The sequence below is a fragment of the Anomaloglossus baeobatrachus genome, chromosome 1 (assembly GCF_048569485.1).
Source record: "Anomaloglossus baeobatrachus isolate aAnoBae1 chromosome 1, aAnoBae1.hap1, whole genome shotgun sequence".
Lineage (NCBI taxonomy): Eukaryota > Metazoa > Chordata > Amphibia > Anura > Aromobatidae > Anomaloglossus > Anomaloglossus baeobatrachus.
In genome coordinates this window covers 970787684-970800987 of record NC_134353.1, presented here as the reverse complement: position 1 = coordinate 970800987, position 13304 = coordinate 970787684, and the positions used below count along the sequence as shown (strand labels likewise).

The following is a 13304-nucleotide window of genomic DNA, read 5'->3' as shown; positions in this document are numbered from 1 at the left end:
GTCCCTGAGAAGAGACGTACATGAAGGCCTCTTGAGTCTAATGTGCCCATTTTGAGGAAGTGAGTCTTTGTAGTATTTTCCTTTGCCAGGGCAGTCCTAAATTGTGAGGTTCACCAATGCCCCTGCATACAGACGTGCATGAGGGCCTCAAAACATTAAGTGTCCATTGTCAGGAAGTGGGTGTATTATAGTATAGCCCTTAGGCAGGGCAGCCAAAAATTGGGAGGCTCCACATTGTCCCTGGGTAGAGACGTGCATGATGGCCTTTAAACCTGAAGTGCCCATTGTAAGGAAGTGGGTCTATTTCAGTATAGCCCTTTGCCAGGGCAGCCAAAAATTGGGAGGCTCCACATTGTCCCTGGGTAGAGACGTGCATGAGGGCCTCAAAACATTAAGTGTCCATTGTCAGGAAGTGGGTGTATTATAGTATAGCCCTTAGGCAGGGCAGCCAAAAATTGGGAGGCTCCACATTGTCCCTGGGTAGAGACGTGCATGATGGCCTTTAAACCTGAAGTGCCCATTGTAAGGAAGTGGGTCTATTTCAGTATAGCCCTTTGCCAGGGCAGCCAAAAATTGGGAGGCTCCACATTGTCCCTGGGTAGAGACGTGCATGAGGGCCTCAAAACATTAAGTGTCCATTTTAAGGAAGTGGGTGTATTATAGTATAGCCCTTAGGCAGGGCAGCCAAAAATTGGAAGGCTACACGTTGTCCCTGGGTAGAGACGTGCATGAGGGCCTCAAAACATTGTTCCCATTGCAAAGGAGCGGGTCTCCTGTCGTTGTAATGTCCATTCTGCAAAGAATGGGCGAAAAAATTTACCACTGGGGGTATACCTGAAACAAAGACCTAACTATTGTAACGGTCATCATGATGGCGCATGAGGAGAAGGAGGAGCAGTCCAGCGATTATCCAAAGTCGAGAAGTGTACCCATGGGTGAGTGGAGGTACATGGCAAACTTTAAATTCCGCTCTCATTTGCTGGTGGTGTGGTGAAGTCTGGCCCAATCCAACCCTTGTTCATCTTTATCAGAGTCAGCCTGTCAGCATTTTCAGTTGACAGGCGGGTGCGTTTATCTGTAATGATTCCACCTGCGGCACTAAAAACACGCTCTGACAAAACGCTAGCAGCAGGGCAGGCCAGGACTTCCAAGGCGTAGAGAGCCAATTCATGCCACGTGTCCAGCTTGGATACCCAATAATTGTAAGGCACAGAGGAATGTCGGAGTACAGTTGTTCGATCTGCAAGGTACTCCTTCAGCATCTGGGCAAACTTAGGATTTCTTGTGGCACTACCCCGCACCTCAGGGGCTGTGGTACGTGAGGGGCTGAGAAAACTGTCCCACATCTTAAAGACTGTTCCCCTACCTCTGGCGGATTGGACTTGTGCCTCTCTCGGCTGTACGCCTCGGTTGTCCACTGATTCCTGACCTATGCCGCTAGCGTTTTGTGAGGGGAATGCTTTGCCTACTTCCGTGAGTATGGCCTTCCGAAACTGCTGCATTTTGGTTGACCTCTCCTCCACGGGAATAAGAGACAAAAAGTTCTCCTTGTAGCGTGGGTCTAACAGTGTTACCAACCAGTAATGATTGTCGGCCAAGATGTTCTTAACGCGAGGGTCACGAGACAGGCAGCTTACCATAAAGTCAGCCATGTGCGCCAGACTCTTAACAGCCAGGACTTCAGTAGCCTGACCAACAAGATGACTGAACATGCTGTCCTCCTCCTCCTCCTCCTCCTCCTCCTCATCTACCCTGTCCTCTGGCCAGCCACGCTGAATCGAGGATATGACTGGTGTGCATGTCATATCCTCAATTTGGCCGGAGAGTTGCTCCATGTCTTCATCCTCCTCCTCGTCATAGTCCTCCACTGCACGTTGTGATGAGACGAGGCTGGGCTGTGTGTTATCACCCACACCCACTACTGTTTCTTGCTGCAACTCATCGCGCTCCGCCTGCAATGCATCATGTTTGTTTTTCAGCAGGGACCGTTTTAGAAGGCAGAGTAGCGGTATGGTGACGCTAATAATGGCGTCATCACCACTCACCATCTTGGTGGAGTCCTCAAAGTTTTGGAGGATGGTACATAGGTCTGACATCCATCTCCACTCCTCAGGTGTTATGTGTGGAGTTTGACCCATTTCCCGACGGCTTAGGTGATGCAGGTACTCAACAACTGCCCTCTTCTGCTCACATATCCTGACCAACATGTGCAGAGTTGAATTCCAACGCGTGGGGACATCACACACCAGTCTGTGAGCCGGAAGATGCAAACGGCGCTGAAAGCCGGCAAGGCCGGCTGAAGCAGTAGGTGACTTTCGAAAATGTGCAGACAGGCGGCGAACTTTTACCAGCAGATCAGACAGCTCTGGGTATGACTTTATAAACCGCTGAACCACGAGGTTGAGCACATGGGCCACGCATGGAACATGTGTCAGCTGGCCTCGCCTCAAAGCCGCCACCAGGTTCCGGCCATTGTCACAAACGACCTTTCCTGGCTTTAGGTTCAGAGGTGTGAGCCAGTGATCTGCCTGCTGTTTCAGAGCTGTCCACAGCTCTTCTGCATTGTGGGGTTTGTCACCTATGCAGATTAGCTTCAGCACAGCCTGTTGCCGCTTCGCCGAGGCAGTGCTGCAGTGCTTCCAGCTTGTGACTGGTGTGGAGGGCACAGTGGATGAGGATGCGCAGGAGGAGGAGGAGGCTGAAGAGCATGACATTCCGGAGCTGTAGAGTGTGGGTGAAACACTGACTGAGGTAGGGCCTGCAAACCTTGGTGTGGGAAGGACGTGTTGCGTCCCTCGCTCAGACTGGGTCCCAGCTTCCACAATATTAACCCAGTGTGCCGTCAACGAGATGTAGCGGCCTTGCCCACAAGCACTTGTCCACGTGTCTGTGGTTAGGTGGACCTTGGGTGAAACAGCGTTGTTCAGGGCACGTGTGATGTTTTGTGACACGTGGTTATGCAACGCGGGGACGGCACACCGGGAGAAATAGTGGCGGCTGGGGACCGAGTAACGTGGGACAGCTGCCGCCATCAGGTCACGGAATGCTTCTGTCTCCACCAGCCTAAAAGGCAACATTTCCAGCGCAAGCAGTCGCGAAATGTTAGCATTTAGAACTGTGGCATGTGGGGTGTTGGCAGTGTATTTGCGCCTGCGTTCAAAGGTTTGCTGAATGGATAACTGAACGCTGCGCTGGGACAAGGACGTGCTTGATGATGGTGTTCTTTCTGCGTAGGCAACTGTAGGTGCAGGAGTGGAGGAGGCTTGTTCGCAGGCAGCATGGACAGAGGATTGGCTCGCATGCACAACCAGCGAAGACGTAGCAGTGACATCAGCAAGCACTGCTCCTCGACTCTGTTGTACTTCCCACAAAGTCGGGTGCTTGGCTGACATGTGCCTGATCATGCTGGTGGTGGTCAGGCTGCTAGTTTTGGTACCCCTGCTGATGCTGGCACGGCAGGTGTTGCAAATGGCCTTTTTTGAATCATCTGGATCCAACTTAAAAAACTGCCAGACTCGTGAAGACCTAACATTTGGACAGGCACCTTGTGTCGTCGTGTTGTTCCGGGGAACGGTTGCCTGACTTCTGCCTGGGGCCACCACCCTGCTTCTTACTGCCTGTTGTGATGCTACGCCTCCCTCCCCCTGTGCACTGCTGTCCTCGCTCTGCATATCCTCCTGCCAGGTTGGGTCAGTTACTGGATCATCCACCACGTCGTCTTCCTCTTCCGCACCCTGCTCCTCCTCCTGACTTGCTGACAATTGTGTCTCATCATCGTCCACCACTTGTTGAGACACGTTGCCAACTTCGTGAGAACGTGGCTGCTCAAATATTTGGCCATCTGTACAGACGATCTCCTCATGACCCACTTCAATATGAGCTGGCGAGAGGCCAGAATGTGTGAATGGAAACGTGAACAGCTCTTCCGAGTGTCCAAGTGTGGGATCATTAATGTCCGAGGAGGACGTGTACTCAGCCTGGTGGTAGGAAGGAGGATCAGGTTCAGAAATGTGCGGTGCAGTATCACGGCTACTGACACTTGACCGTGTGGAAGACAGAGTGTTTGTGGTGGTGCCAATCTGACTGGAAGCATTATCCGCTATCCAACTAACAACCTGTTGACACTGGTCTTGGTTCAAGAGCGGTGTACTGCTGCGGTCCCCAAGAATTTGGGACAGGACGTGCGAGCGACTAGATGTGGCCCTTTGTTGTGGCGAAATTAGAGCTTGCCCACGACCTCGGCCTCTGCCTGCACCACCATCACGTCCACTTCCTTGTTCCTTGCCAATGCCCTTGCGCATTTTGCAATGCTGTGCACTGCTGACGTGTATATTCACTACTTGTGCGTTATATCAAAGTTTCTGGAAATTGCACACAAGTGCACCTGTACGCTGCCACCGACAGGCACACACGTGCGGTTTTAAAAACCAAGCACGGACGCAATAATAACCTAACACAGGTTTTAGGAGCAAAAATTAAGAACTCTGACACTATCAGCCACTGCTGACTGACGTGTATTATACACTACACTTGTGCGTTATATAATAGTTTGGTAAACGCACACCAGTGCACCTGTACGCTGCCACCAACAGGCACACACGTGCGGTTTTAAAAACCAAGCACGGACGCAATAATAACCTAACACAGGTTTTAGGAGCAAAAATTAAGAACTCTGACACTATCAGCCACTGCTGACTGACGTGTATTATACACTACACTTGTGCGTTATATAATAGTTTGGTAAACGCACACCAGTGCACCTGTACGCTGCCACCAACAGGCACACACGTGCGGTTTTAAAAACCAAGCACGGACGCAATAATAACCTACTAACAGGTTTTTTTGGGGAGCGACAATTACAGTACAGACAAGTCAGACACTATCTGGACTGTTTTACACTGTGTACACCAGCCCCAGATATGAAGGCTGGTATACGGTCACCACTACCCTGCCTGCCTGCCTGCCTGTATACTGCTACAATAGTCCTGACAAGGACTCTTTTGGTCACTAGCCTGTATTCAGACCTGGCTATACCCTGCCTGTATATAGCAACAATAGTCCTGAGAAGGACTCTGCTACTGTACTCCGACCTGGCTATACCCTGCCTGCCTGTATACAACTAGAATAGTCCTGAGAAGGACTTTTGGTCACACTGTTTGCAGCCCTGCAACTGAAAAAGCTATAAAGGGCCGCAAAGCTTTCCCTGAATCAGCGACACTCTCCCTACACTCACTGTCAGAATAGCTGTGAGCAGAGCACAGCGCGCCGGCCGATATAAAGGCTCGGTGACGCTGTGCAGGCCGGCCAATCACTGCAATTCCACAACTAACAGGGCTGTGGCATTGCAGTGGTCTGCCAGCCAATCCCTGCATGAGGGCTGGCTCTCAAAAGAGCGCCAACATGCAGAAATGAAGACCACGAGTAAAGCACGAGTATCGCGAGATTACTCGGTCCCCGCCGAGCAGCCCGAGTACAGTGATACTCGTGCGAGTACCGAGTAGTGACAAGCATGCTCGCTCATCACTAGTTCCTAGCACTATCTTCGGGTTATGATCACTGGGTTCATTCATGATCACAATCATACCCTGATGTTGTAGTTCGGGTTGCCCCACTGTCATGGCCACTTGTTTATACCCCACTTGGGTCAGTGGGAATCCATTGGCAGCAATTAGTGTTATACTATTATCTGGGGGTGCCAGTTCGTCTGCTTCCCAATACCGCTGGTACAACGTGTAGAGTATGGTGGTTACCTGCGATCCAGTGTCCAGGAGAGCCATCACCGGTATGCCGTCCACAGCCACGGGGATGATGGGTTGGGCCCCGATATATCGGTCTCGCCAGTCTGGGGGGCCACGATGTTCTACTCCTGAGGATTGGCCCGGGGCCCCAGGGGTTGCTCGTTTAACGGGCACTGTCGGTAGTAGTGACCAGGCTTACGGCACTTGTAGCAGATTGGGGGTCTGCTCCGCGGGATATTAGGGCTTCTCCGTTGCATCCATGGGACGTCTTCGGGGCTGTCAGCAAGCAAGCTGTATTTGTGCGGGAGGCTGGGATCGGGTCAGAGGTTGAAGTGCAGCAAGGATCTTGGCGAGGTCCCCGTCCATGCGACGGACCCGAGCTGCCAGCTCCTCCACGGTGTTGCTTGGGGCTGCAGGTATTGAAGGGGTCGGTGGAGCGGGAGCCACCACCACGGGGGCCGTCTCGATGGGCCACGGGGCTGGCTCCAGGACTTCAGAAGCTGGGGGCTGTAAGGCCTTAATAGCCCGTTCCTTTAACACAGCAAAGTCCACATCGGGGTGTTCTAGGGCCCACAGCCGGAGTTGTTTGCGATCCTCAGGGGACTTCATTCCCTGCACAAATTGCTCCACTAACATCTTATTGCTATCCGCCTCATTGATGGGGTTCACCCGCTTTAGCGTGCGGAGGGCGGTTTGCAGACGTAAAGCATAGTCCCGAATGCTATCCACAGTCCGTTGCCAGCACTGATAAAACTGCATCCTCAGCTCAGCTTCAGTCCGGGTCTCAAAGGCAGTCTGTAGCTTCTCAAAGATGGCGGCTACAGAGAGTCGGTCCCCCTCGGCCCAGGTCTCCGCCTCCTGCTCCGCCGCGCCGGTTAACTGGCCTAGCACTACCGCCGCACGTTGCTTATCGGTCAGGGGGTACAATTCTAGCAACGGGTTAAGCTTTTTCCGGAAGACCTGTAAAGCGTCAGGTTTCCCGTCATATTGCGGTAGCCAGGTAGCTCCGGGCGCATAAGGCAAGGAGAACGGCATCACCTGAGCGAGTGCGGGGGCCACGGCACCTCCTGCGAGCGCAACCGGGGCCTGGGCAGGCCCATTCCCATCCGCGGGTGCCGCTGCGGCTGCGACCGCCGCTCCTCCAGCGGCTCCGTCGGGCGCAGACATCTTGTTTCCGCCCCCCTTAGCTCTTTCCGGCCCCTCCTCACTCGGGGCGGGGTCTTGGCCTTCGCGCCTCTGCTACTCGAAAAGACGCTCGAGCGGGAACTTTTCGCGCCAAAGATGGCGGCTTTTGAAATTTTTCAGCCGGATACCTCCGGCTGTCACAAGGCGCACCTCTACCAGACGGGAGAGCGGTAGGATCCTGCTCGTGACGCCAAGTTGTCGCGGGCGGGGAGGAGGGTGTCGGCACACCGCGCTCACCCCTTCTGCTCGGGTCCGGCGGCTGCCGCTGCTCGGTGGTGGCTCGAGCTGTGGGCCGGATCCCGGGGGGTTCTCGAGCGGCGCTCCTCGCCCGTGAGTGAAAGGGGGGATTTGGGGTGTTTGGGATAATGTCCGTGACGCCACCCACGGTTGTGGTGATTTCACCACCGCTGCTCAATATGGGGCCCCCGGGGATGGTGATGCAGAGCAGCCAGGTGTTGTGTTGCCCCTCCGTGGGTAGGGGTTGGTGATCCCGGGGCCCGGTGATGGAGTGCAGGGTGCAGGGCCTGGTGGGCGCAGGGACGCGGGGGCAGCGCTGTGCCTTGCGGCACTGTGGTACTCACTCAGCCTGAGACAGTGACACAGTTCTCGGTAAACAAACGGCTGGTTGGTCGGTCCCACGGACAGCTGCACTTGCTCACCCAGTCGGTAGTGGTGATGTCCCTTTTCCTTGCACCTAATGTTGTCTGTTGGTTGCAATGGGTTCCCACCGGTAACCCGCTCCCCGGCTTCAAGCTGGGCCGGAGGAGCTCTACTCTTTGCCCGCAGGCGCTGGCCCTCAGAAACTGGTGCCCTGGCGGTGGCGGTGTCTCTGTTGTACAGGTTGGGCTGTTGCCTTCAATCGGGACTTGGTTGTTGGGGGATCTGCGTCCCCGTCACTGACGGATTTGGCAAATTTGGCGACTCCTAGCCTTGCCGGGGTCCGAGAGGCCCCTGCCCTGGTGCTGACTGTCTTTTGGTACGCTGCTCCAGACCGCCGGGTCACTACCCGTCCGCGGTCCTTCCAGGAACTTCCAAACGGTCACCCCTTCAGACAATCACCACTGTTGCTGACCTTGCTGACTCCGTCCTGCACACAGCTGGACTCACTCTGCAGCTTTCTTTCTGTCACTGTTCTCACTTTCCTTCAGCTTCTCTTACTCCTCCTTTACCACCTCCACTTCACTTCCTTAGCTCATCTTAGCTGTTTACTCCTTTCCCTCCTAAACTGAACTTCACTCTTGCCCTGCCTGGGCTCAACTGCTGGGTTTTCCCGCCTCCAGAGCTGTGTCCTCCTCGGTGGGCGGAGCCAACCGCCTGGCCCACCCCCCTGGTGTGAACCTCAGCCTCTGGAGGAAGGCAACAAGGATTTTTGTTTAGCTTTAGTGTTCCTAACTGGGATGTAGGGTGTGATGGTGCATGACCTGTGACCCCTGGCTTGCCCAGGGCGTCACATCAGCGGTTAGCCCTGGGCCGGGGCTCAGCGGTTAGCCCTGGGCCGGGGCTCAGCGGTTAGCCCTGGGCCGGGGCTCAGCGGTTAGCCCTGGGCCGGGGCTCAGCGGTTAGCACTGGGCCGGGGCTCAGCGGTTAGCACTGGGCCGGGGCTCAGCGGTTAGCACTGGGCCGGGGCTCAGCGGTTAGCACTGGGCCGGGGCTCAGCGGTTAGCACTGGGCCGGGGCTCAGCGGTTAGCACTGGGCCGGGGCTCAGCGGTTAGCACTGGGCCGGGGCTCAGCGGTTAGCACTGGGCCGGGGCTCAGCGGTTAGCACTGGGCCGGGGCTCAGCGGTTAGCACTGGGCCGGGGCTCAGCGGTTAGCACTGGGCCGGGGCTCAGCGGTTAGCACTGGGCCGGGGCTCAGCGGTTAGCACTGGGCCGGGGCTCAGCGGTTAGCACTGGGCCGGGGCTCAGCGGTTAGCACTGGGCCGGGGCTCAGCGGTTAGCACTGGGCCGGGGCTCAGCGGTTAGCACTGGGCCGGGGCTCAGCGGTTAGCACTGGGCCGGGGCTCAGCGGTTAGCCCTGGGCCGGGGCTCAGCGGTTAGCACTGGGCCGGGGCTCAGCGGTTAGCACTGGGCCGGGGCTCAGCGGTTAGCACTGGGCCGGGGCTCAGCGGTTAGCACTGGGCCGGGGCTCAGCGGTTAGCACTGGGCCGGGGCTCAGCGGTTAGCACTGGGCCGGGGCTCAGCGGTTAGCACTGGGCCGGGGCTCAGCGGTTAGCACTGGGCCGGGGCTCAGCGGTTAGCACTGGGCCGGGGCTCAGCGGTTAGCACTGGGCCGGGGCTCAGCGGTTAGCACTGGGCCGGGGCTCAGCGGTTAGCACTGGGCCGGGGCTCAGCGGTTAGCACTGGGCCGGGGCTCAGCGGTTATCTCTGGGCCGGGGCTCAGAGGTTAGCACTGTGCCGGGGCTCAGCGGTTAGCACTGTGCCGGGGATCAGCGAGTAACACTGTATCTTTGCAGTGCTGGAGTTCCGGATTAAGACAAGGACAACATTTCCAAGAGTTTGCATGTTCTCCACATGTTTGGAGATTTCCTTCTATAGTTAAAGAACAGACTGATGGGGACAGAGATGATGACTTTGTACAGCTCTGCGGAATTGATGGCGCTATACGAGTGAGTAAAATTAATAAATACATGTACTGACCCATAGCATTCATGAGATTGTTGAGGGAGAGGACATCATTGAGATCACATTGTGCTGGACAGCAGCTGTGGACAGAGACCACCACTATGGACAGGATGATGAGGGTCAGACTCGGCTTCCTTCTCAGCATTATAGACTGTCAGCTCTGGGGTCCTGCGAGTGGGAAAACCTAGAAACAAAGAACCCGAGTATATGAGAACACGATGTAGCCTTGTTCTTCTAGCAGATGTGTAGACAACAAAATTCATTGATATCCACAAACCGAGACGCTCAATATCCAGACTCCTAGAAAAGCGATTCATTGTAACAATAAGCATCAGCAACACATAAAACAATACATAGAAAGGAGAGACGAGGGCACGAACAAGAGGGTGGATCACAATAACCCAAGGAACATCGCGAGGTAAGGGTATACATGTATCAACAATAGTAAATAAATAAAGTATACACCGTGTGCAGAATTATTAGGCAGATGAGTATTGTGATCACATGATGCTTGTTATACATGTCGTCCTACTCCAAGCTGTATAGGCTGAGAGCCAACTACCAATGAAGTAACTCCGGTGCTGTGCATCTCTGTAATGAGGAGGGGTGCGGTGTAATGACACAACACCTTATATAAGGGGGGCTTAATTATTAGACAACTTACTTTCCTTTGGCCAAATGGGTCAGAAGAGAGCTGTGACGGGCTCTGAAAAGTCCATATTGTGAGATGTCTTGCAGAGGGACGCCGCAGTCTTGAAATTGCCAAACTTTTGAAGCGTGATCACCGAACAATGAAGAGTTTCATGGCAAATAGCCAACAGGGCCGCAAGAAGCGTGCTGGGCAAAAAAGGTGCAAAATAACTGCCCATGAATTGAGGAAAATCAAGCGTGAAGATGCCAAGATGCCATTTACCACCAGTTTGTCCATATTTCAGAGCTGCAACGTTACTGGAGTATCAAAAAGCACAAGCTGTGCCATACTCAGGGACATGGCCAAGGTAAGGAAGGCTGAAAAACCACCACCTCTGACCAAGAAACAAGATAAAACCTCAAAACTGGGCCCAGAAATATCTGAAGACTGATTCTTCACAGGTTTTATGGACTGATGAAATGAGAGTGACTCTTGATGGGCAGATGGATGGGCCCGAGGCTGGATCAGTAAAGGACAGAGAGCTCCGACTCAGACGCCAGCAAGGTGGAGGTGGGTAATGGTATGGGCTGGGGTCAGCAAAGATCAACTTGTGGGACCTTTTTGGGTTGAGGATGGAGTGAAGCTCAACTCCCAGACCTACTGCCAGTTTCTGGAAGACAACTTCTTCAAGCAGTGGAACAGGAAGAAGTCGCTATCGTTCACGAAAAACATGACTTTCCTGCAGGACAATGCTCCATCACATGCATCCAACTACTCCACAGCGTGGCTGGCCAGTAAAGGTCTAAAAGATGAAAAATAATGACATGGCCCCCTTGTTCACCTGATCTAAACCCCATAGAGAACCTGTGGTCCCTCATAAAATGTGAGATCTACAGGGAGGGAAAACAGTGCACCTCTGGGAACAGTGTCTGGAGGCTGTGGTGTCTGGAGGCTGTGGTGTCTGGAGGCTGTGGAGTCTGGAGGCTGTGGAGTCTGGAGGCTGTGGAGTCTGGAGGCTGTGGAGTCTGGAGGCTGTGGAGTCTGGAGGCTGTGGTGGCTGGAGGCTGTGGTGTCTGGAGGCTGTGGTGGCTGCTGCACGCAATGTGGATCGTAAACAGATGAAGCAATGACAGAATCTATGGATGGCGGCTGCTGAGTGTCATCAGAAAGAAATGGGGCGATATTGGGCACTCATTTTTTGGGGTTTTGTTTTTGCAGTCAGAAATGTTTATTTCTACATTTTGTGCAGTTATATTGGTTACCTGGTGACAATAAACAAGTAAGATGGGAATAGATTTGGTTTTTATTAAGTTGCCTAATAATTCTGCACAGTAATAGTCACTGCACAAACAGATCCTCCTAAGAAGCCAAATCTAAAAACCCCTCCAACTGCCAAAAGTATTAACCCCTCCAACTGCCAAAATATTAAGCGCTGATATTTATGAGTCTTTTGGGGTGGATTGAGAACATAGTTGTTGATCAATAATAAAAAATTCCTCTAAAATACAACTTGCCTAATAATTCTGCACACGGGGTATATACGAGCCCGGCCAATGTGTATATAGAAGCAGAGGAAGCATATATGTGCCAATCCTCAGCCAATGTGTGCTGGAGCGCGGTCTGCAGCGCTGGAGGAGTCCGCTCCACACTGCACAGCACAGTCACCCGGACAGTGAATTACATGACAGTTCCCCAACACCAGCAGGAGCGACCCTATGACAGCTCTTCTGGGCTGATTCCAGAACCTCAGGTCTAGGTCTATTCTGTGCAATGCATAAGGCTGATCACTCACCTGCTGCTCCTGAGGAAGAGGTGCGATGCTCTGCACTGAGAGGACAGGACAATGATCTCCTCCCAGAGGTGACAGCCTTATATATAAATATACCCTCCAGATACAGGAGGAGGCGCCTGGAGGAAGAAAACAGGAGAAACACTCCCCACACCGAAAGCTGGAATGCTCTGCACAGGGAGAGAGGAGAGATGCTCTGCACAGGGAGAGAGGAGAGATGCTCTGCACAGGGAGGAGAGGAGAGATACTCTGCACAGGGAGAGAGGAGAGATGCTCTGCACAGGGAGAGAGGAGAGATGCTCTGCACAGGGAGAAAGAGGAGAGATGCTCTGCACAGGGAGAAAGAGGAGAGATGCTCTGCACAGGGAGAAAGAGGAGAGATGCTCTGCACAGGGAGAAAGAGGAGAGATGCTCTGCACAGGGAGAGAGGAGGGATGCTCTGCACAGGGAGAGAGGAGAGATGCTCTGCACAGGGAGGAGAGGAGAGATACTCTGCACAGGGAGAGAGGAGAGATGCTCTGCACAGGGAGAGAGGAGAGATGCTCTGCACAGGGAGAAAGAGGAGAGATGCTCTGCACAGGGAGAAAGAGGAGAGATGCTCTGCACAGGGAGAAAGAGGAGAGATGCTCTGCACAGGGAGAAAGAGGAGAGATGCTCTGCACAGGGAGAAAGAGGAGAGATGCTCTGCACAGGGAGAGAGGAGAGATGCTCTGCACAGGGAGAGAGGAGAGATGCTCTGCACAGGGAGAGAGGAGAGATGCTCTGCACAGGGAGAGAGGAGAGATGCTCTGCACAGGGAGAGAGGAGAGATGCTCTGCACAGGGAGAAAGAGGAGGGATGCTCTGCACAGGGACAGAGGAGAAATGCTCTGCACAGGGAGAAAGAGGAGAGATGCTCTGCACAGGGAGAAAGAGGAGAGATGCTCTGCACAGGTAGAAAGAGGAGAGATGCTCTGCACAGAGAGACAGGAGAGATGCTCTGCACAGGGAGAAAGAGGAGAGATGCTCTGCACAGGGAGAAAGAGGACAGATGCTCTGCACTGGAACAGAGGAGCGATGCTCTGCTCTGGCACGAAGAAGAGCGATGCTCTGCAGTGGCAGTAAGAGGAGCGATGCTCTGCAGTGGCAGTAAGAGGAGCGCTGCTCTGCAGTGGCAGTAAGAGGAGCGATGCTCTGCAGTGGCAGTAAGAGGAGCGATGCTCTGCAGTGGCAGTAAGAGGAGCGATGCTCTGCACTGGCAGTAAGAGGAGCGATGCTCTGCACTGGCAGTAAGAGGAGCGATGCTCTGCACTGGCAGTAAGAGGAGCGATGCTCTGCCCTGGCAGTAAGAGGAGCGATG

General features: G+C 54.0%; 1 protein-coding gene across 1 annotated transcript in view; it reads right to left on the bottom strand.

Moving 5' to 3' along the window:
* Window positions 1–12035, bottom strand: part of LOC142302918 (resistin-like beta) — a 43747-nt gene extending 31712 nt beyond the window's left edge. The window contains exons 1-2 of the mRNA XM_075344024.1: window positions 11970–12035; window positions 9562–9730 (exon numbers count right to left, since the gene is read on the bottom strand). Coding sequence (XP_075200139.1) covers window positions 9562–9691 — 130 coding nt within the window. The 5' untranslated portion in view covers window positions 9692–9730; window positions 11970–12035. The remainder of the gene's footprint in view (window positions 1–9561; window positions 9731–11969) is intronic.
* Window positions 12036–13304: the final 1269 nt, after the last annotated feature.